At 42.0% G+C, this 24,689-nt stretch overlaps 1 protein-coding gene across 1 annotated transcript; it reads left to right on the top strand.

Annotated features, from left to right (window-relative positions):
• The first annotated feature begins 1,448 nt into the window (after positions 1-1,448).
• pkd1l1 (polycystin 1 like 1, transient receptor potential channel interacting) lies at positions 1,449-24,689 on the top strand. The gene is given in 57 exon segments (XM_030756211.1): positions 1,449-1,468; positions 1,691-1,799; positions 1,801-2,186; positions 2,756-2,890; positions 3,140-3,315; positions 4,288-4,449; positions 4,573-4,877; positions 5,959-6,045; positions 6,290-6,353; positions 7,417-7,585; positions 7,761-8,000; positions 8,217-8,349; positions 8,431-8,634; positions 8,772-8,950; positions 9,406-9,609; positions 9,739-9,902; positions 10,005-10,217; positions 10,588-10,755; positions 11,020-11,091; positions 11,166-11,345; positions 11,428-11,505; positions 11,653-11,795; positions 11,918-12,038; positions 12,135-12,270; positions 12,673-12,865; positions 14,612-14,668; positions 14,754-15,113; positions 15,212-15,442; positions 15,524-15,637; positions 15,798-15,949; positions 16,068-16,168; positions 16,472-16,670; positions 16,778-16,861; positions 17,066-17,273; positions 17,696-17,802; positions 17,930-18,029; positions 18,117-18,245; positions 18,515-18,688; positions 18,790-18,967; positions 19,064-19,155; positions 19,261-19,589; positions 19,718-19,802; positions 19,891-20,076; positions 20,158-20,276; positions 20,356-20,466; positions 20,546-20,654; positions 20,805-20,873; positions 21,263-21,348; positions 21,438-21,672; positions 21,819-21,923; positions 22,743-22,883; positions 23,015-23,149; positions 23,362-23,583; positions 23,699-23,863; positions 24,000-24,164; positions 24,269-24,375; positions 24,476-24,689. Coding segments are annotated over 57 exon segments (8,910 nt in total).

The raw sequence follows: 24,689 nt of genomic DNA, 5'->3' as shown, positions 1-24,689 counted from the left end.
AAAGCTGCTTTATCATCACATACAGCTCAGTCAGGCTTCAATCATCAATAGAAAGTACCACAGTTTATGTTTTGGGAAATAAGATAGGCCAAAATTAGTTCCGGTTCCTGGGGTTACACGCATGCTTCCATGGTGTGTTTATGGTGCAAAAACTTTTGAGGATCCCTGAGTGGCGAGATGAAACGAATTCGCGCAAAAAAATGTGCGCTTTTTCAGTATAAAAATGGTCTGAGAAAATATATTTGATTCCTCCGCTCCGTCTCCCTGCTACTGCTAAAACAGGGGAGATGGCACGGTCTGACAGCGCCCCCTGCCGTTCCCTTGAAGCGCTGGAAATTTTTCTTAAAGGGGATGTCAGCAAACCGGAAGAGGTTTTTAAGGTGGACCGGGGGAGTTAGCTGCACGACACAGACTTGTTTTCCAGCAAAGGGCTCACAGGGCACGCTGGACTCAGAAGAGTTCCGCCGGTTCCGTTGCGGTTTTACCCTTTTCAGCGTGACAGCTCAGACAAAATAAACGCACCGAGAGGACGCTTAGTGTCTTGCCAGAACTGACAACCTTAGACTTCTTAAACCAAGCACAAAATTATCACTGCTGGTGTGATTTTTAAAAAAATTTGCAGCTTAAAAATGATGCACTTGGAATTTCTTTGAATTAAGCAAATAAGTGGCGAGCCTAACCAAAGCGGAAGGGGCACAATCTAAGACACTACACAGCTCCGCTGCAGCACCTGTCCCTATGTTACCCTTTTACTTGTGCAATTTCAAATATATACATAGAGCCCAAATTAGACTCCGAATCAAATGAAATGCACAATAAGATTCATATTTATGTTTTGTTTTTGTTTTTTTTTTAAATCTCATCTGGTACTGAGCGTCGTCTATCTCAGCTCATCTGTCAGATGATCCAAGGCTGCTCCTTCAAAATATAAACTGCCACCACATTCCCACAATAAAACAAATGTGAGATTACTTTGGAATTCCTTCCTTTGTTTGGATTCTGGTGACAGAGGAGAAATTAGCCTCCTGCCATCCTCTGCTTCAACTCGCCTTGAAAATTGGCTGTTGGGCATTAAATCACTAATGTGACTTTGCTTCGTGGCTGCTTGGCGTTGCTGCAGACGTGAGCTAAGTAAATGTGACAATTCATACGTATTCATAAGCATCAGACCAGGTCACCTTAGGCCAGTTCAGTTTAACTCAGTGTAAACCAGATTTATTTTATAGTGGGATCCTTAGATTAAAAGTGGACACATGGGGTGTAACATAACAAACACCTGCCGTTCCCTCGCAGTGCGGCTTTCTGTTTAAAGGAGCCTCAATTTTCAGCCTTATAGGCCGCGTCATGTTGAGTTGTTTGTGACAAATGAAGCGGCAGTTCTGATCGCAGCAAAGGCTTTATTTCAGGAAACTCCAGTAAAACACCCAACCATTGGGTGTCACTGACATATGACCTTAGAGCGTAAGAGGTACGCTTTTCTGCATTAAAATCTAACTGCATTTTTTAACAGGCGCTTTGACGATTACACGGCAGCTGCACGATTATTTAAATTCAAAAACGTCCTCACTCTTTCCACAAAAATGTTAGCAAAGACAAATGGTGATCACTTCACCCTCGTACATGCAGGTGCAGGGCACCTGAGCCTTCACCTTTAAATAACTATCATAGTAACACATGTATCAAAACTCAGTAATAACTGCAGAGCACCCCCCCTCTTTCTCTTGGATCCACGATCAATGAAATGATCTTCCTCCTCCTTGGCATCGTCTTTTGTTCCGTCATTTGCATACAGTCACCCTCTCTATTCTCACCTCCCACACACACCTTGTAAGCACGGTTGCCGGTCTCGCTACACCTGTTTCTCTTTCCTATCGCTCCCCTCCCTTCTCTCCCCTCTGAAACGCCCACGTTCTGCGTCCTCCACAAACGCAGGTCATCCCCTGCTTCGCTTCAGTCGAGGCCTGAGTCCGGGAACCTCTCTAATCAGACATGCTGCGCGTTTTTTTCTTCGTGGCACTGCACTCCTATTTCCACCGACTGTCTGCGGTGGCCTCCTCATCAGGTCAGCAGAGTTCAGCCTGGTTCATCGGGTGCGTCAGCGCCAACTCTTCCTTCAGATTTCATGGACCCATGGGCGCCCGTGACCTTGACCCGGTAGCCTGCTCCGTACGCTGCCTGGATGAGGGGTAAGCTGGGAGAAATGGAAGAAGAGCTTCCCGGATCAGCTGCATTTCAGATTAAGCTGAAGTCTGGATATTTGTCGTGTAAAATTATGGTCAGCGTTGTTTATCAGTGCTGATAGTACCAGGTTAATATAAAACTATAATTTTATAGCAACCTCAATTTTATAGTAACATTTTATTATGAAATATTTGAATCATCCTCTATCATGTGTAAAAGCACTTTTAAAAATAATAATTCTCAAACTCACACCTTAGTTACGAAGCTGTCATATCTTCTCATTTGAAATAATTTAATTTCGAGCACTACGACATATTTTAAAGTATTTTATGTCTCTTTTTCATCCTCTCCTCCATTTTAAATTCTATGAATTAAAAAAAAACTTGATAGTAAATATTTTGTACAAAAAAAATTTAACAATAATATTCCTGTAACACGATTTTAAAGCATGATATATGGGAGTCCTAACACAAAGGCAATATTACAGTGTGGTATGTGCTCCCAGTGTGTAAAACACTAACCTGCACTGTTTGTTTTTGTTTTGTTTGTTTGTTTGTTTGTTTGTTTGTGGAAGGTTCGGGGCTGCTGCTTTGTCTCCGGAGGCTTGTTACTGCGGGAACCAGCTGAGCGGTCTGGTGGTCAGTGAGTGTTTCAAGACATCTTCCAATGAAGGAACAAAGGACGTGACAGGAGGAAGTGAAAGACAACAGTGAGACTGCTTCCTTTTGCTTTTGATACTTTGCTATAGCTGCTGCTTCTGTTCTGCTCTTTTCCTAAACTTGTGTTGCTTTCTCATCACAAAAGTACATTTTAGAAGCTTCACTAGAAGTGTTTTGTCCTGGATAACTTTTTTCTTTTCTTTTCTTTTCTTTTCTTTTCTTTTCTTTTCTTTTCTTTTCTTTTCTTTTCTTTTCTTTTCTTTTCTTTTCTTTTCTTTTCTTTTCTTTTCTTTTTCCAGTACCTTGAACCTACCTCTTGGGAAAGCTCAAGATGGAACCTTGGCACTCTACAGAGCTGAAGGACCGTTTCTGCACAACATTAGTGCATTTACCTCCCCAGCCAGACTGCAGGCTGGGGAGACTTTTGTCATTGAAGTGAATGGAAACCTTGCTGGATGTCCCAGTCAGCCTCCAGGTCAGCTGCTGCAGGATTTTACAACAATGTAGTTCTTTGAAATGCAACTGTGTTTGCATTAATTAAGCCACTTCCTGATTCAAAGAGGGTTTTTCTCTCAGCATCAATTATTAGTTTACACTGTCAGTTATTATTTCTGTATCTCTATTTGAAGCTGTTTTAATTTAATTTACTTTTATTTTCTATTGTGCATTTTATGTGGTCTTACACAATGTAAAACTAGTAGCTTTGTCTCCCATAAATTGGACTTACTTTATATTATTTCTTTATATAAATGATTGCTAGTGGTATTATTGATGTTTTCATAGCATTGCAAAGCACTGCTCCATCTGTAAACACAATATTAGAAATATTTGTTTTCAGTCCTTTTCAGTTTTTTAGTTTTTAAATTAGTTTTTAAAAATTATTTTTAAAAAATTATACTTGCTAAAATTGTACTTACCAAATTTAAGGTAAGGTAAGGTAAAGTTTATTTATAGAGCGCCTTTCACATGTTTCAGTAGAAACTATAACCGAGCTGCATCAAGTTGTGTATTAGAATAGAAAATGTATATATATATATATATATATATATATATATATATATATATATATATATATATATATATATATATATATATATATATATATATATATATATATATATATATATATACATTTGAACATAATTTAATATGAAGAATTTTAAATATGACTTACAATGTAGTACAATTGAATAGATTTTACAGTTGTTCATTTTTAAAATTTATTTTAGGGGGAGAAAAGCAATTTCTCTATTTTATGCTCAACAATACTTTATTCAGAAAGTTAATTGACTGCATTCATGCTTGTTAATGAGTTTAATTATGTAGGAATATATACCTACAATAACCTCGGGATATCTGTGTAATATTTTCATGATTTTTAGAATTTTATGTATTTTATATCACAGCTCTTTTTTATCCTTTGCATGAGTATTTCTGTGATTTCCAGGCATTCCAGGTCTTAGGAGGCAGGCCCTGTCTTATGTTACTGTGGAGTTTCTGGGGATGACCCCTAAAGGTCAAATTTCTCATCATGTCAACGTGCTGGAGGATGGTTCCTTTACTGCGTCATCTGATTGGATTTTGAAAGCTGCAGGCAAATATGAAATAAGTAAGTTCACCAAAGCAGGTGATTATTTATTTGCTGGTCATTATTTCATCAGTTAATTAATGAAGGAATTGATCATGTATGAATAATTTTTGTCTCTTCTATTTGCATGCTTTTTTTTTTTAGATATCACTGTCTCCAACCCTCTATCCGCACTCTCCTCCACCCTCCAGCTGTCCATCTCGCCACCCTCTCCAGAAAGCCTAATGATCTCTTTGCTCCACGGCCCCCTGGGTGTCCCGTCCTGCATCCCCTCCATTCACTTGGACTCTAATGGTGTGTCTAACGGTGTGGCTGCATACCAGGGCGATCCTGTCACTCTGCAGGCGTTTGTGAGTGAAGGATTACCAGCTGAGTTCTGCTGGTGCTTTACTCACAGGGAAAAAGAAACAGTTTCCCTTTCACAGCCGCGCTGTCTGAACAGCACTGTGGTAAGTCAGGCGGGGTCATGTTTGTCTTTATTTAATCAGCCTCTCTGACAGCTTTTTTTTTTTTAAGGTCTCAAATTAACAGTAACTACTAAATTTAACTTTGGCCAATTTGGGTCTAAAAGGAGATAGCTGGTTTGGCATTTCTAACAGGAAATTGATCGCTCATATTTACAGTTTGGCCTGTTTGTGAATGCCTAAATATTCAAAATATTATATATAAATGTAATATAAGAAACATGTTTTTGCTCACTTGGATTGTCTTCTTTTCAAAGCATTTAATCAGCTGTGCATATTTGCTTTGAAACAAACAAAGAAACAAAACCAGAAACAGTATATAAAGTAAAATAACTCAAGATTTATGATGAATTCTTTTTATTGTTTTTCCCCACCATCACTTTTTTTTTGGGGGGGGGATTTCTCATTACAAATCTGTACTCCAACTAATCTAGTAAATCTGGCAAGTTTTAGTTAAAATCAGTTACAACTACAAAGAATAATAATGTCTAAATAATAGGTTAGAAATAACAAAAAATGCACAAAATTAACTCTTAATGTAACTTTTATTCAGGTTATACTGAGGTTAAAGGATTTCTCACTTTCAGATTATTTAGGACTCACAGGTCAGTATATTGAAAGTGAAAAATATACAAAATCCTCAAAATTACCGAACAGCATATTTAGCAACTCTTCCATGGTGATGGGGAAAAGGAGCATGAGCAAACCCTGATGTGCTCATTAAAGCTCATTAAATCTTATTTTGTTTATTCAGAGCCCCTGGCATGTTGAAACTGAGCTATATCAGAAGGTTTAAGTATTCAAACACTATTTAAACAAAGGCCAACAGCAGAAACCTGCTGGGTCTGCAGAAAGACTGAGAAAAAAGCCAGAAACTCAGCTTTGCAGATAAGAATTTATGGAATTCATCTGCTTGTTGGAGGAATGCTGTTCTCTGTAGATGATCTGATCATTTGATTTGATAGCTTAGAAAATCTCCAGCCCAACAGCAGGAACATTTAATCCAAAATGTCCCTCATCCCTCATGGTTTTAATCTGAGAACTTAATGCTTCTCGTTGCCTTCAGAAGTGGACCTTTGACTCAGAGGGAGTTCACACAGTGTCAGTGAATGCATCCGGCGACTCTGGGTGGATTCAGAAGACAATACATGTTGTGAGTTTTCTGTTGATAAAAATGCCATCGTGCTGCATTAATTTTGCTAATAATAATAATAAATGAATGGTGCAAATAGCTTTAAAAAATATATAATTTAATTTTTACAAAGGCTCAATTTTTAAACAGTAGTTTGGGCTTTTATAACAGAGTTTGACATTAAGAAGAAATACAAAATATGGGATATCCTTTAACCTCACACTGGTGCGTGTCTTTGTGCTTATGTGGTCATGTGGTCTTGCAGGTGGTTGTATCTCCTGGCGTCTCTCACCTTAAAGGGAGCTTGTGTGGGAATCGGTCGACTACAGGTGAGATTGTTTCCGTGAGAGCTGTTCACCACCATGAAACACCTGCTCCTCCTCAACCTCACACTGAATGCAGCCCCCAGCCGTGAGAGCAACCTCAACAGCACAGAGAAGGGCTGTAAACACGGCAGCATCGCATGTGATTACAATCTCAGTCATCACCACAATAACAATTGCTGGCATGGAGACAGGCTTAAACCTTGATAACCTTCACACCTCCTGCTGCAATTTGCTCAGTCTTCACCACCACCTCCCTACCCCTGCAGGACAGTATCACTTTGTAGCATCTTTCCTCTCCAACACTGTCTCTCCTTGGTGCTGCTTTCAGCTCTCTTTCCTCATTTGTTGATGGCGTATGATTGGCTCTGTGTCCCAAGGCCTACTGGGAGTTTAGGCATAAGTTGCATCCAGACATGCAGAATTCAGTTATTATTATTATTCAGTTGTTGTTTTCAGTGATGCTGCTGTGATGAACAGGGCAACTGTGGACTGGGATGTTAAAATGCTTCTTCCTGCCACAGTTCGGGCCTTTGACCCAGACAGTCGGGCCTGCTTTCAAACACAAATCATGGAGAGCTGCTGTTAGACGTTCTTCGTGCGGTTTGCAATAAATCAAAAAATATTTGGTTTTATTTAGTGCTGCGGCAGGGTCAAATGTGACTGCCTCTCTGCTGGTGAACACATCACTGCTGCACAGAAACTGAAGCTATACAACAGGAGCAGAGGAAGTGGTCGTGGTTTAGCTTTTCAACCACACTAGGACGGTTGCTTTCGCGCTTCGGGCTGAGAATGAAGTGTTTTATTAGAGGTATGAGAGTGTGTATAGACAACAGGAAGCTGTTACCACAAGCTAGATGAAATCCAAAATGGTAACCATCCAGGAGTCACGGGACTGACGGCAAATGTGTCTTTTTTGTATTTAATTAGTGTAATTTTCAACTTTTTCAACACAAAATCACCCCCACTTCTGTTTGCATAATTTGATATTTGACATCTCTGTCCTGAAGCATTCATAATCTTTGATATGCTCTATCTGTAATGCCCATGTGTGTATTTTATTCCCTAGCTGTGAGGATTTTTTCAGCGAGGCAAGCATATCCCACAAATACAGATATAATCTTCCAAGCTGTGACTGATGTACCAGATCCAGTGGAGTTCCTCTGGCACTTCGGAGACTACAGATCAGCCACAACTACCTCTAGGACCATCACTAAAAGATACCTAAACCCCGGCAGGTACAAACAGGAGCTGTGCAACTGCAGTCAAAGGAGTTCTTCATCCCCACGGCTGCCAAATACTTGCTCGCATTATTTTATTTATACAATATATGGAGACAACTGTTGTTGCAATCTATATAACTTGAACACAAAGTGAATTGAACCCTTTAAATCCCACCTGTCTTGGACATAGGTATGATGTATCTGCAATCATGTCACGTGGCCAGATGGTCGTCACCTCTGGTGTGTTCCCGGTGGTGGTCCAGAGAGCGGTGAAGCTCAACAGGCTGGTCCACCAGCCCTCAGTCTTGCAGAATCACACGGTGGTGTTGAGTTGCCGGGTAAATGTGGGGACCAACGTCACCTTCCTGTGGAGCTTTGGAGATGGAACAAGCCGGTCTGGACAGAGCACAGAATGGCACGTCTTCCACAGGTGAGCCAGAGACTTTAACAAGAGTTTGGGCTTCAGGTTTTCTCTTAAAGTCAAATTTAACTTTAAAATAGATTAGATTAGAATAAGAATTCTCTGATTCCATATTTTCCTCTTAAAAACTGCTCAGCTTGTCTTACTATTTCAGGTAAATATTAAAATCAAGTTACCTAAATGCAGTGTGCGTCTGTGTTTGTCTAAATGTGTTTTCCTCTCCAGAACAGGAGAGTTCAGGGTCAAAGTGACTGCATCTAACCTGGTCAGCTCTGCGTCTCTGAGCAGCTACATCTTTGTTGTGGATCAACCTTGTCGGCCTCCACCTGTCAAAAACATGGGGCCTCTTAAGCTACAGGTAGCCCTCTGTCTAGCCCATACGAGTACATTATGATATAACACTGTTTAAAAGAAAATAAAAGCTTCTCTTTGCACCTAGGTGCGACGATATGAGGTTGTCCGTCTGGGTGTGACGTATGAAACAGAAGTTGAATGTGATATATCGAGAGGCCTTCACTATTCCTGGATTTTACGTGACTCTGCAGGCCGGGCAGTTCCTTTGCCTCTCACAGACACACACAGACAGACCCTCATACTGCAGAGCCATCTCCTGCAATATGATACCTACACTGCTATATCCAGGGTATTTAATAAATGGGAATAAATACAATAAATAGCTGGAAGACGTACTGAAAGAGAAGCAATAATATTTACAGGCCCATTCAAAAACTGGTGTTCCACCACTGAACTGAATGATTAAGGTTTGTGTTTCTTCTGCAGGTTCAGGTTGTCGGCAGTGTCGTGTACAGTAACTACAGCGTGAAGCTTCAGGTGATGCCAAGCCCTCCTGTGGCGTTCATCCAGGGCGGCACCAACATCTTCCTTAACAACAGGAGCACCATAGCAACCCTGGATGGGCAGGCATCTTACGACCCTGACTTCCCCACTAACCCACTCAGGTTACTGAGTTTCTTACTTTCTCAGCCTTGAGTTTGGTGTTCAGCTCAAGGTTTGTTGCTTTTAGGTCCTCTGCTTCTGCACCACAGGCGTATAACTTGCTATTTAATTCCTGGATCAGACTCTGTTTCTCCTGTAGTGTGTGACTTTTATTCTGCCTTAAACACGATGGGTGTGTTCCTGTTACTGCAGCTGCTCACTTAGCTGCATTCTCCAGGTCCGCTCCTTCTGATGCTGGTTAGTGAGCTGTGTCCACAGAGAGCTGTTCTCTCTTGTCTCTGCCTCCAGTGTGGTAGAGAACTGTCTGAAACTCTCTTGGGAGGAAATGTGTTGCTGTGCACCTTGGAAGTAGACCAGATTAGGTCCAAATGCAAAAATAAATAAATGGCAAAAAAAAAAACTTTGAAAAGATTTTTGTGTTTGGAAATTAATATAAATTCTGATTTTCTCCATATAGCTACAGATGGACATGTAAGCCAGTCAGCACCATCACCAGCACCTGCTTCAACCAACACATTCCCACTTCATCACCTGTGCTCAGGTTTCCCGTCAGCTTCTTAAAACTCAACTTTGACCAGTTCCAGTTCACGCTCACTGTCCACAGCGGAGAGCGTTCAGCTTCATCAGAGACCTTCCTCACTGTAACATCGAACATCTTCAGGCATGACATTTTACTAAAAGTGTCTATTAAATCATTTAACTGAACAGAACCAAACAGAAGTTTTCGATTAAAAGTATCACCTTAATTCATGAGTGACTTTAAACACAGGCCTTAATGCATCCAATACAGGAAGGTGTCTGTTTACTGCCCTGAGTGTCAGGGAGACCATGTGAACTGGGATCAGTCTTTCTCTGTCAGTGCCATATGTGAAGACTGTCTCATTCCTGCACAACATATCTACTACAGCTGGAGTTTGTACCTGGTCAATGCTTCATCCAAGCCTTTCATAGAAGGTAAATTCAATTCAGCCACTTTGAAAGAAAACTCCCCAAAAGTTGCCCAAAAAAAATGGAAATTAGATCATTAAAAAATAATAATCTTTTGTTCTATTCCAGTCCCATTTTGTTACACAGTAGATCTCAGCACTATTTCTGCCGTCATGGAAAGTCCTGCCACCTCTCCGCAGACTCCTGTGATTTCTACCCTACATCCTTCTGTTACAAACATGTCACAGGACAACCATACTGCCTCTTCTTCATCGTCTTCCCCCGTTACTGTGAATACCTTTGAATCTGGGGTAGGAAATCAAGATGTGGACCTGGCCGACAGCGGGACATCAACAAACAAGAGCAGAGACACATTAAACGAAGCTGGTTTGTTGTTAACTGTATAGCTTGTACGCTCAAAAAAAATATTTGTGCCCAAAATGCTTTAAGTAATTTGATTACATGTACATTTTTCATGTGATTTTGTTACATAAGTAAAATATTACATTTAATGGAATCTGCTTGAATGACATTTACTTGATTGGCATACAATGAGTTTATACCAAGCATATTTTCCTTAATAATTAATTATTTGAATGAATAAACCTTTGATTTTATATATTTGAATTGCATTTTACTCAAAATTATTGATTCATGTTTATGGGGGTGTGTGTGAGATTATACCAGTCTGTACCTAAATGTGACCTCACAGGTTTGTCGGAGTCTAGTCCGCGTGTCCTCAACAAAGACGGTGTTCTATATTCTGACCGCTTTGGCCAAGGTGACATTAGCAGGGAACTCCCTGTGGACCCTGACTCCTCTGCTGACTGGGACTTTCCTTTTCTTTTCCTGGAGAGTGGCAGTGCGAGCGGTCGACAAGGTGAGAAATTAGAAAATATGTGGTTTGAGCTGTAAAGCTTAGCGAGTGGGTGTGTCTACTAATTGGAAGGTCAGTGGTTTAATCCCTGGCTCCTCTAGTCTGATTATTGAGGCATCTCTGGGCAAGATGCTGAACCCCCAATTTGCCCTGATGCATCCATCGGTATGTGTCATGGTATAAATGTATAGGTGAATCAGGCTTGACTTCCTGCTTCTTGAGCACACTGTTACTGTTATTATTGCACTAAACCTGGTTGTGTTACAGATCCAGATCATGGTGTTCCCTTTCCAAGTGCAGAGGAAGGAGACCCAGGGATGTCAGCAGGGAGATCCAGGGGTACAGCTCATATCTATGTTTACTGTTTATTTCTTATCTGAGGTGGTTGTTTATTTACTCACAAGTGTTCCCAGGTGAAGATGGTGAGAGCTCCCGTGCAGGAGATGTCTCTGTGTTTGAGCTGGCATTACACAAGGATGAGGGGAGTAATCTGGTGGATCCTAAGCCACCCGTGGTAATTCGGGCACCGACTTTGCTTGACTTACCTCGAAGCGCTGTAAACAGAGACCTCTTTGAGTCCTTCACTTACACAGGTGCATCATGCAGAAAAAATCCCGCTTCTGTGACACTGTATCAGCATTTAGTCACCTTTCTTTCCCTTTCACATCTTTACAGGAATCTCCTCCTCTTTTCTTGTGATTAAGCCCTTCAGTCTGAGGCCCAGGAGCAGATACATGTTGGAGGTCACTGCCGGTAAGTTTGAGATAGTTTACACCACAGGTTGGGGACCGATCCCATTTACTGCAGTTCTGTAACTTTAACAATAATACTCACACTGCCCCTAAAGTCGGTTTGTGTGTCTTAACGATCCTCTTCTCGTTTTTTGTCTGATGAATTCAGAATCTCAAGACAGGTTTCTGGGTCGGACTCAGCTGTTCTTACAAACCAACCCTGTTCCAACGGGCTTGGCATGCCAGGTGCAGCCAGTCAAAGGACAGGAGCTACACACTCACTTCAGCATCTTCTGCACCTCAGGGAGGGAGGTATTTCCCATTTCACACATTTAACATTTTTCCTGCTTATTTGACCTGCTGTGTCTGATGAATGTCAACGACATTGCCATTCAGTGTGTGTGTGTGTGTGTGTGTGTGTGTGTGTGCCAAAGGACTTACTGTATAAGTACAGCTTCAGTGTAGGGGACAGACTCCCTAGGACACTGTACCAGGGAAGAGATTTCCAGTACTACTTCAGTCTTCCTTCAGGTGACCCCAGTGATCACTATAAAGGTAAGCACACAAAGAGAAATGATTAAGGTGCATTAACAGAATTTTTAAAAAAACATTTCCTTACTTTTATTGCTCTTATTGCTGTTATCTCTATAGTAACTATTTATACAGAAATCAGCAGCAGCACATATGGTTCAGCCACCAAACCCTGTCCTGTCACAGTGCAAGTTCAACCAAGCTTCCTCAGAGACACCTTATCGTCCTCTTCCCATCATGATCCTGATCTGGAGCTGTAAGAATCATCACGTCATCACATTGTATTACATATTGCATATTACAGCTTGGTGTTAACGAGACATGTCAGGCCAGTGTGATTTATTAGTGGCATAAAGTCGGAGTTTAGTAAAAATGGTCACAATTTTGATAACTAATAAATGCTTAGTAAGTCTTTAATTGGGCAACAGTTAAGGACTTAATAAACTGAGTTTAGTCTGACTGTCTACTTAAGTGTTTCTGCTGGTGTTTTAAACATGTATATGAAGGGGAAAAGCACATTAAGTTGGAGCACACAGCGGCAGCCCAAAAGTTGCTGTTAAGAACGACTGAGTATTAAACTACAAAGCATCATTCTGAGCAAGTTGACAACAGTATAGATTTTAAAGATTGCGCAATCTGTATCTTTCACTGTCTCCAGGTCAGAGTTCGGTCTGAGGAACCTGTCGGCTCTGGTGCAGCTTGGGAACAGTGTGGAAATTCGTAACTACATCAGCCTCCTCTCCAGCATCTTGAACAGACTCAGCCTGGACATGAACGCCAACACGCGTGCACAGAGACACGTGCGTAATGTGCTCATTCGCACCTTGTGTGAGCTTGACAGCAGCGATCAGGTACGCAGACTGACAGCATTACACAACAACAAAACAGCGTCCCTTTAACTTTTTACAACCCCAGCTCTGTGGGAGGAAAGGGAGGTTTCATTAACAACCAGATGGAAAGAGATGAAGGCGAGATCGTCTTTTGATCTTAAATGAAAAGAAAAGTCATTCATTTATGTGTGAATAGCAAATCTAAAGCAATGCAAGTTCAATTTGGTTCAATTTTATTTACCGTATTTTCCGGAGTATAAGTCGCACTTTTTTTCATAGTTTGGCTGGGGGTGCGACCTATACTCCGGAGCGACGTATATGTGACATTTATAACACATGAACCAAAATACTCCAGCCACTTGACATCTCCGTGAACTGCAGCTTTAAGGCAGTCTTGCGTAACCTGTGGGCGCAGTGGATGATGGATGGAGAGCACAGCTTAACGGCAACTGGGAGAATGCGCCACCCAACTTTCCTGGAAGTCATTGGATGGATCAAGAAAACATGGACTTCAGTGACAAACCATCCTGTTGGGATTCAGAAAGGCTGGAATAATTGGAACTGCAGCTGACGACGAGTCTGACTAACGCGACACAGAAGAGGAAGCGGCGCTTTGTCTACGGAGTGTACGGAATTGTTTAGAAGTGACACCGAGGATGAAGAATTCAATGGATTGATGGTTTGGTTAACTTGTTAGTATGTTCTTTATGCTATGGTTATCTGAATAACTTAATGTTACGTTAACATACTGTAGCGATTCTCTTAGTTAGAGAGCGTGTTGATGTTGTGGGATTTCGGACTGTTCGGGAGGTTCGTGAAGGCAGCATGGAGAGAGAGAAAAAGACCGAGAGCTTGCCTGTGTGTGTGTTGCTGTTCCGCTGTTGTAGTTGTGGTTGGCGTGGCTGTGGCCTACAGCAGCCGTTTTTCTGTTAATAAAGACGACCTTTGTTGTGAATATCGCCGACTTTGGAAGTGTGTTTACAACGTTACAATACCGAACACGTGTTTGTTGTGCGTCATGTAGCTGAATGTGCTACGTTAGCATAACGTAGGCGTAACCGTGTTCGTCCTGTTCTTTAATCCATTATTATTTTAAATTGCCGTTCAAGATGGAATTTGTGCTCTGAGTCTCGGATTCTATCAACCCCCCCCCCCCACAAAAAGTGCGACTTATAGTCCAGTGCGACCTATATATGTTTTTTCTTCTTTATTATGCATTTTTTGGCTGGTGCGACCTATAATCCGGAGCGACGTATAGTCCGAAAAATACGGTATATAGCACCAGTTCAGAATAGTTCCCTCGAGGTGCTTCATATTGTAGATCAAAGACTCTACAGTATTGGAGGGAAAATCCCAACAATCAGACAACCCCCTCTGATCAAGCAGTTGGTGACAGTGGGAAGGAAAAACTCCCTTTTAACAGGAAGAACCTCAGGGAGAATCAGGCTCAGGGAGGGGCAGCAATCTCTCACAACCTGTTTGAGAAGAGAGCAGAGAAGACAAATGACTCACTACAGCAGAGAGAGCCGGAGTTTAATAATTACTAGTGCAGGATTAAACCTCTAAATTCAATACTGGTGGAGAGTGAGAAGAGTTGAGTGAAGAAGAAACACTCAGGATCAGGGTCATCTGATCCAATCCTAACTAAGAGCTTTATCAAAAAGAAAAGTTTTAAGTCTAAACCTAAAAGTTATAAGGGTGCCTGTATCCTGAATCCATGTAAGTGTAGACCATTAATCATTTATCTCAGATATATTTCAATTCTAGGTGTCAATGACAGACAATATCTGCATTCTCAACAACCTGCTACAAATTACAAGTCAGGTATGTGGACGCTTGCTAGCTTTTGTTTACAAAGAGACACTGCCTGATACTAGATTGTTTCTCATACTTGCTTTTTCCATTTTAGGTGACATTAATGAGCGCCAAACGAGTAACAGCTCATATTCAGGCTATCTCAGAGCAGTTTTCTGGGTCTGGCGCTCCTCGCCGCTACCATGTAAACCAGGAGGTGCTCAGTACAATGCTCAGCCTGCTTTCACACAGCCTTCAGGTGGTTACTAGTTGCGACTTCACACCTGACATTACGCAAGCATCGGAAGCAGGCTCACCCACTGATGAAAACCTGAGAAATGAAAGAGAGACTCCAAACAGCTGTATAGTGAACTCATGCACTGGTTGTCACATCAAAGAGGGAAGATCGGTGCCAACAAAGCAAGCGGTGAAGCTCGCAGCAGATATTCTGCAGGCTGCTTCAGAGCTGATGCTGGTGAGTCAAAACACATTTGCGTCCTTGTAAAAACCCCACAGTTGCTTTTAGTGTTTTAGTGATATTCATGCTTTCTCTCTTTTTTTTTTTTTTTCCAGAAGTACATTTTGTTTCATGAAACAAAGGAGCACAGAGTTTGCAGCAGCCTCATTACTTTGTACGCTACATCCCAAAACAAAACCTCCACAGTCATTAGCAGTGGCTCAGTCACTGTCTACATGCCTGCTACTTTCATCCAGATTCTGTTTCTCCAGCACGGACCGTGTATCCTCAGTCTGCTGATTGAGCTCTCCCGCAGCCCGTACACCTGGGCCAGGTATCCTACACAGGTGAAACCAGCTCAGCACGCGCACATGCATCGATTTAAAGGCAAGGCGTCACTCTTACTTACTCACTCTTCGGTTTTCCAGTTGAGTGGACCAGTGGTTGACCTGAATCTGTACAAGTGCAGGACAAGAAAAAGGATCCACATTCATTCCCTCATTCAACCAATCAACACTGAGCTTCATCTCCCACAAAGAAATGTAAGTTGTTTGTGGAAAATTGAAGTTTTATATTCCATCTATACAATGTCTAACATGTATGTCCTTCTTCATAAGAAGAGATTTTTAATAAATGCGCAGTGTTGCAGTAAACTTCTTGACTGAATAACTCCAATAACATGAGATTGCAATTCTGCTGTAGAAAAGCTCTGCGTGGGAGTTTATCCTCCTGAGCAGCCAGGTCAACTACCACAGCTTCAACATTACCCAGGAGCACTTGATGCAGACGATCCAGCTCAGTCTAGTGTTCAGACCACCATCCAACAAGGCGTTTCCCCTCACGGTGCTCTTCAGGTGTCATTGCAGTACCATGATATACTCGTATTGAGACAGTAACATAATGATTTGGATGAGTTTTGACTAAAAGGCAAGAATATGGTGCATGTCAAACTGTGGGTCTCTGCTTTATCAGGATGTTTGACAGGCCCACTCCCAACATACACCATCTGCAAAGGATTTACAAGTGGGAGAGGAACACCTTACGCATCACTCTGCCCTCATCCTACCTGAATGGTGAGACATTTTCTATTCTGCTCTCCTGGTCTTTCCTTCTGTTAAATTCCTGGTCCTTTTACAGAGTATTTGTTAGACTGATCGTCCATTTGTGACCTGTAAAATGTCCAGAATCTCAATTATACTTATTAGAAATTGATTGATGGATGTTATGTTTTTGTAAAAGCATGGCTGGAAATAAGGTTGTGTGTTTTAATTAAGCAGTATTATTCACTGAAGGCCTCTTTCTAACCTGTACGTGCTTTGACATTTAATTTACTAAGTCTGCTGGGAAATATCTTTACAATTTCCTGAAACTTCCAGCTGCAGGTGTTGGTCACTTGGCTCTGCTTAATGGTGATTTTGGGAAAGCCCCCAGGGGCAATCACCTGGCTGAACAGATACGCTACAGACTGATAGTGGACAGCAGTCTGTGTTTGTCCTGGGATGGCCAGCAGGGGGCCTGGACACATCAGGGCTGCAGGACACAGCAAGCAGACACAAGCTCTGCTGTCAACTGCAGGTAAAACATGAATGTGTGTGAGAATGTAAGACAGAAACAAACACACTAAAGGATAAATCTGGATGCAGAGGTGATTCACATGCTTCTTTATATTTGCTGAATCACAGTTGCCACCAGTTGAGGCCCCTGACTGTGATGCAGCAGCAGATCCAGAGCAGCCACAGCACAGCAGACCTGGACCTGTTTGTAAGGTGACCCACTGAAAACAAACAAATCTCTGTCACTGTAACAGTAATTTGGACCAGTATAAAAACAAACAGTAGAATTTCTTGCTGATCAGGTTTGAAATAAATAATAAAATTAAAGAATAAATCAACCTCTTGACTTGTTGAAGCAAAAAGAAATTGAAAAATAGAAATAGAAATATAACATCCTCTTGTGGCTCCCTCTCTCAGTGCATCCAGTGATATGACAGTGCTGGGCATGCTGTTGCTGTTCGTGTGCCTGTACATCCCGGGGTTGGCGGTGTGTAAAAGAGCTGATGTTGTCTCCAAGCAAAATCAAAAGGTCCACTACCTGTCTGACAACTCTTTGTTTGATCCATATCTCTACGCCGTTACCATTCACACTGGTCTCAGGTCTGCAGCCCGCATGAGTGCAAAGGTAGGGTTGTTTTTGGTTTCTTTAAACCTCAGCAGCTCCTGTGGTATTTAACGCCATATAAATGTTCTCAAAATATTCTCCTAGGTCCTTATGGTCACTATGTTTGTGTATTTCATTTTTTTTTTCGTCTTTCTTCCAATTTTCCCATTGCTGTCCAAATACTATTCCCTGCACACAGAGCAAAGCTGGCAGAAAAAAGTAATGCAACACTCCTCATTCTGCAGGACATGATGCAGCTTGACACATCTTTTAATTTTATGAATAATTCTCTTACATTAATCCAGAACATGTTCTGGTTTAATGTAAGAGAATTAATAATATATATGTAAAAAAAAAAGATTTAAAAAGCTAATTTATCTAAGCTAGAAAGCCAGTTGAGTGCAGGACTAGTGTCTTTTTAAAAATCTTTATATATTTACCAGGTGTACATAGAACTGTATGGTGAAGATGGGGTCTCACAGGCAAAAGAAGTACAAGCCCCAGGATGCACTCTGTTCAGGAGGAACTCTAAAGACACCTTCATACTAAGGTAAAAGCCTCCAAATATTACTGTCAGTGATTTCCTTTGTGATTGTATTGTATATAAAAGATAAATCACTTTAAAATTTCATAATTTCATTAGCTCATACTATAATCTCTGTCTTTGCTCCCTGCAGTGCAGCAAACAGCCTGGGTTCAGTCTGGGGGGTTCACATCTGGCATGACAACTCTGGACCCTCCCCTGATTGGTACCTCACACAAGTGGAGGTATCTGAGGTAAAAAACAAACAAACAAAAAACTTCTGTATCATTTGTAAATGTGCCGATGCGTTGACTTTTAAGATGGTTTGACTTTTTAATCAGGTGCTCGGAGGACACGTGAAAGGACGCTCTTGGCTGTTTGTTGGTCAGTGCTGGCTGGCTGCGAACAAAGGTGATGGGCGAGTGGAGAGGATGCTGCGTGTTTGCACTCAAGGCATAACTTTTGCTCAGGTACAACGCTCACATACACATAAAGCTACTTTCGGCTGCTCCCTTGCCACAAGGTTTCCCCACAGCAGGCAGCTCCGCATGTTTGATTTGGCAGCGTTTTACGCAGGATGACCTTCCTGATGCAACCCCCAAGGGGGAGGGGTCTGTGTCTCAGGCTGAAATTGAACCAACAACCTTTTGCTTGCCAATCAAATGTGTTAACCACTACACAAAAACTCATTTAATCTCTGCTGCTGTGTCACCCCGGGTATCCCTCTGTATAATTGCAGATGTTGCATCTCAAGCTTTCTGACTACTTGGCTGATTTCCACATGTGGATATCTTTGTACAGTTGCCCCTCTCCCAACTCCTTCACACACACTCAAAGACTAAGTGTGTGTCTGTTGCTGCTGTTGGGGTATGCATGGGTCAATGCAGTAATCATCACACAAATGGATGATCAGGTAGGCCAATAAAGCCTTTGTAGTTGAAGATGTGGTGAGTAAAAGCTATGAAACATCTTACCTACAGTGCGCTCCTGTGGCTCCTTATTCCTTGGTTGCAGATGCTGTTTGCAGTGGGTTTTATCGATGTGTCTACTGTTGCTGTAACAACAGGGCTCATGAGTGTGGTGGTTGTGCTGCCTGTAGCAACAGCGGTGTCTTTCCTTTTTCGACTGCGTGCAGTGCAGCTGACGGGGGCACAAGTCAAAGGCAGAATGACTGAAAAGGAATATTCTGAAGGTAAACTTTGACTTGCTGTGTGCATCTTTTTTGCATTTTATTGTATCTGTTCTTGAATTGTTCTTTATCCCTTGTTTTATAATCATCTCCTCACAGATGCGCTTTCACTAAATGACAGCACGTTTGAGCATCATCTCTCTTGGACTGGCCTTCAGGAGTGGGATGCAGCCTGGATGAAGGAATACCAGGTTATACCTCAGAGTATTATCTGTTTCTCTTCCTTTCTCTTTCTCTGTGTATTTATTCTCACAGCATTTAATATCACCGTCTGACCTTTTGTTTGGTGGCTGTAGGACACAGACCTCCCATCAGTTTCACACAGTCATGCTGATCAAGCACCCCAGGAAAAACAGTTTGAACTTTTTACTGAGGGCAGCAGGTTTTATGGACCCCAAAAAGCTTGTTTGTCAAGGGCAAAAGATGAAGGTCGAACAGAGAACGATCTTCAAGGACAACATTCACCAGACTGTGCTTCCGAGGAGGCCAGCTATCATGATGCCATCAACAAACTGAGACAAAGCAGAATCAGACCAACACATCGTTGGTGTCGCTATTTGGCCTGGACGCTGTGCCTGTTGTTGTCCCTCTCCTGCCTGGTGCACTCTGCCGTGCTGGGAATGAGGTAGTGAAAGTGTGACACACTTAAATGGATCACTGTAAAATTGCACTGCTTGCTGTTTTATCCATTTTGTGTCGTGGGTGTCTGTGTCACACTTTAACTCTCTCTCTCTCTGCATTTTGATGAGTTAGATTCAGCAACAGCAACGTTCTACTTTGGATACATTCTCTTTCCATCTCTCTGATGTCTTGCATCTTTATCATTCAGCCAGTTTTGGTAAATTCAAACCTATTTTTTTTTTTCATAATCAAATAATGGTGCAATCATTAAACAAAAATACTAGCTTGATGTTTTCTTTTTCCAGATACTTGCAGGGGCCATGTCTGTCTCCTGTTTGCATAGGAAAGCACCAGACTTTCATATTTTTTTCAGTATGAGGCAGTTTGATATCGAGACTTTAAAACTTTGGAACCGCAGTGCTATTAATGGACCTGAAGAGCAGTTTAGACCATGTGCTTTTCCCCATAAAAGATGCTCACACCCTAAAAAGGTGATAACCAAACACTCCTAGATTTGAAACTTGTTCACTGCTTTTCTTCTGCCACTGAAGTCAGTTATTTGTGATTGACAGCTGCTTGGAGCTCGTCAGCGAGCTCGGTACCTGCGTCTTGTACGGCCACCGACTCCAGCAGAGCTGAGGAGAACTCGTGGGAGAAAAAGAAGAGAGGCTCTTATTCATAAAACCCTGAGGTGTGAATGCGTGTGTGCTCATCTACATGTGATTTAAAGTTGCATGAGGACTTGAGCATTTTTTTTCCTTCTCATACAGAGATTTGGCTCTCTGTGTCTCCATGCTTTCCCTGATGATATGTATAACCCATGACAGCTCATTCAGTGACCATTACCAGCTCAATAAAGCTGTCAGAAGACACTTTGTAAGGTAGCATCTGCACACCCTTGCTGTATATCTCACTGACATTCACGCTTACCTCTAAAAATCAGATGTTATCTTTCATCAGGAACCATGATAATTCATTTATGTCCATACAAAAATATCAAGACTGGTGGAAGTGGTCACAGACTAGTCTGCTTGATTCACTGTACAAGAATACATCAGTGAAAACAGAGGTAAGCTAACACAATCCTCCAAAGGGACTCAAACTTCAGGTTGATGAAGAAAATTGATCGTGTGTGTGTGTCTCTTTGAGCCTTCAAAATTAACATTCATCATAAAGCCAAGCCTGAACCAACACCACTTGATATTTTGATGTCATTCAGCAGACACATATTGTGATTGGAGAGCCAATCCTGCAGAAGATTGAGACATCTGACACCTTTCAGAGCCAGGTATGTGACCAAAGATACATTAGGGCAGGGGTCTCAAACTCCAGGCCTTGAGGGCCGGTGTCCTGCAGGTTTTAGATGTGTCTCTGCTTCAACACACCTGAGTCAAATATAGAAGTCATTAGCAGGACTCTGGAGAACTTGACTGCATACTGAGGAGGTAATTCAGCCATTTGATTCAGGTGTGTTGGATCAGGGACCCATCTAAAAGCTGCAGGACACCGGCCTTCAAGGCCTGGAGTTTGAGACCCCTGTATTAGGGTATAAGGAAAGGTGAGTATTTGAATTAAGAGAATTTACATAAAGAAATGCATGAATTTTTGTGTTGATATGTACTCAGAATTGATACATACACATCCAACTTATGCACACTCAAATCTCACGGTTTCCAGATTCCCATTGTGACTCTGACACAGATGTGTGGTCACCTGGGTTGCTACTCTGGACCAAGTGCTACAGCTGGTTTGGGCCACACAAAGTAAGAAATCCATGATGGGAAATGTTAATTAATTCACCTTGTTTTTTTCCCCTCCATATGATGATCACAGCTGTTCTGCTCTTCTGCAGGTCTGATGCTGTATCAAAACTGAAGCTTCTGCATTCAGCTGGCTGGCTGAGTGGACAGACGGTAGCCCTGAAGGTTCAGTTCACCTTGTACAGCCCTGCACCAAACTTGTTCACCAGTGTGAGGCTGCTCACTGAGCAGAGCCCCACCAGTGTCCTGCTGCCCTCTGCTGAAGTCCATTCAGTCAGGGTGTATCACACACCTGCTACCTGGGACTATGCTGTTATGGTCTGCAAGGTAAAATGCTTCATTAACTTTTAGTTTAGCAGATGCTACAGGTGCACAAGTTAGTTTAAAAAGAGAGCTTCCAAACACAGAGTACATTTTGCTCATGTTCATCTACTGAATGTTTTTTGCATTTCTTCTTCCTCCCGTCGCACCAGCTTCTCTTCCTCCTTTTGTCTCTCATACAATTCTGTTGTCAAGTGTCCAATGTGGAAGAGCAAGGGCTGATGGGATACTGGGCAACACCTTGCAACTGGGTGGAAGTAAGTCCACTGGAAGCAAAATAATCATCCATCCATCTTCTTCCACTTAACCAATACAGGGACACGGGGTGGGGTGGGGGTGGAGTCTATCCCAGCTGCCATAGGGCGAGGGACAAGGTACACCCTGGACAGGTAACCAGCCTGTTGCGGAGCCAACACACAGAGACAGACAACCATTCACACTCACATTCGCACCTATGGACAATTTAGAATCATCCGTTAACCTGACCCCACTAAGTGCATGTCTGTGGACTGTGAGAGAAAGCTGGTGTACCCAGAGAGAACCGCATAATAATCATTGCAACAAAAAATTTAAAGACTTTAGAAAGACAGAGTTTGAACCGGGCGCACACACACACCAGCTCTCACACGACTAATCCAGACACACACACTAATCCAAACAAGATCACGACGACCCGACTGAAAGGAAAAAAGTGACCTGTAGCTGTTTAACCGACAATCCCGACAGGCAAAACACACAGAACTACTATCTGAAGGTCAGATTATATTTGAAGAAGAAGAAGAAGAAGAAACAGCCTTTATTGTCCCACAGAGGGGAAATTTGGGTGTAACAGCAGCCGCAGTTATTATAAATATAAGTAAAAATATAATAATTCACACTATTAAGAAAAGAATATAAATATATATAAAATCAACAAACAAGATTAACCTTAATACTACTAATAATAACACTATATACAATGTACATGATGTGCCTGTGTGTTGAACCTTAACAGGCCGGACTATTTACAGTATATTATATATTATCCTACATTGTGAAGCAGAATGAGAGCAGCTTTCTCTGGCTGTCTTTTGCAGGTCAGCTTGCTCACAGTGACGTTGGTGTACTACGTGTGTCACATTTATCGCTCCACTCTTGTCATGGACGTCGCGGAGCTGCTGCAGAGACACAGCTACAGAGAGCATGTTGATGTTAGCCTCCTGGCTTCCTGGGAACAAGTGAGAGCAATTTACAGCACCTTCACTTGGAAAATAAAGAATAAAATCTTTGACGTGATCATTACGAGGAGCTTATTTGCACTGCAGTTAAAATACATTTTAAGAATGCAGAGCTCTTTTTGCCTCTACAGTTTCTTTGTACGCTGAGTGGCATAATGTGCTTCCTTCTCACCATCAAGTGTGTGGCTGTGCTGAGGGTGAACAGGACCTTAGCTACCTCTGCTGCACTCTTTGCCCACTTGCTCTCAAGCCTTTTATGGCCAATGGTAAACGTTCTACAGCAATAACTCTTCTTAGGAAAGTTCTTCACTCCAAACACCATAATAGTACATGCTGCAAAATGACATTTGTGACATTTACATGTTTTATACTTTGAGACCTCTATGTGTTCTTACCAAAATGGCTGAGAGTTATGACTATAAATTGGAGTTTAACTGTAGGTAGAAACTAAAAACATGCACATCTACTCTTGTGCTAGATTTCAGGTGTGATCCTGCTGGTGGCATTGTCCTGCTTGGGGCCTCTGCTGCACATTCAAAGCTCCTGGGCACTCAGCCCTATTCCCATCCTCCTTAGGCCTCTATCCTACCTCTACCGGGGTCTTGGAGGAGCCAGAAGTAACAGGGGCCTTCTCTGCTCTGAGTGCGACGTATTTACCCGTGGAGTTCTGTATTTGTCTTCTGTGGTTTGGACAGCAGTGGTACATATTGCCTCTTTTTTTTGCACAACTTTTGACTGACTAGTCAAAAGGCAAATTTTTGAATAGATCTAAGATCATCTCATTGTTCTGGAAGAGTCATGTGTCTTTCTTGAAGGTGATTGGTGCAATGTCCTCACTGGTTAGAAATGCCAGAAGATCTCAAAGCAGAAGGACTTTCTTCACCATTGCAGAACTGATAAACTACATTAGACTGAAGGTCTCTGAGCTGACTACTGGGCAAGGTAGAGAGGTGTGCAATGATAAACACACCGAGGGAAGGGTGAGAAACAGCTATATGGACACTAACTCTTGTTGTGTTCCCAAAAAAATGTTCCAGTTGTAGGACAAAATTATTTTTGACTCTTTCAAATACAGAAACAGACTTTTCCTGTTTTTTTTTTGTTTTTTTTTCCCAGACCTATTATCTTGAGGAGGTTGAAAGCTTAGTAGATGAATTGTTGTTCAGACTCAACGCCCTCTCTGACAGCCTGCACCACACCCTGCCCCTTAAAGCCCATCACTACAGGGAGGACAGTCCTAGTGTTTCCCCCATACCAGAGTCCTCCAACATGGATTCACAGGTGAATCATCCCATATGTGCTGTTTATTATATAAAGTCACATAATGTGTGACAATGTGTGTAAGGAGTAAAACCAACATTATTTAAGCTCTGTGATTTGGTTAGGGCTCCGTGAAGTCACAGATGATTGGGAATATTGGGAATGACACGCATGCAAATGACCAGTGTTTGTCAAATCTGGGAGGAACCCCATCTGCATCTCACCTGTTCAGGTAACAGTTAGACCAGGATCTACTCAGTCTATGAGAATTATTTTTAAGCAGCTACTAAAAGGCAATAATCTAATCATGTGACTAATCGTAATACTTCTAGCTTCCAGGCTAACATGGACATCCTACAGCAGAGAGGTCAAATTGGACATAACTCCTCCTCCAACACTGTTGTGGCTTCTGAGGATAAATTAAAGGGTAAAAACTCCCTGTTCTGCCCAGAGTTGGCAGGCAAAAGTCAGGCCGCCCATACAGAGGTTGTAGTGGAAGTTCTGGTCCATGAAGAACCTGGAAGAGCTGTCCCAGATACACACTAG

The sequence above is a fragment of the Archocentrus centrarchus genome, chromosome 20, assembly GCF_007364275.1.
Source record: "Archocentrus centrarchus isolate MPI-CPG fArcCen1 chromosome 20, fArcCen1, whole genome shotgun sequence".
Taxonomy (NCBI): domain Eukaryota; kingdom Metazoa; phylum Chordata; class Actinopteri; order Cichliformes; family Cichlidae; genus Archocentrus; species Archocentrus centrarchus.
This window is presented reverse-complemented; position numbering and strand designations above follow the sequence as displayed.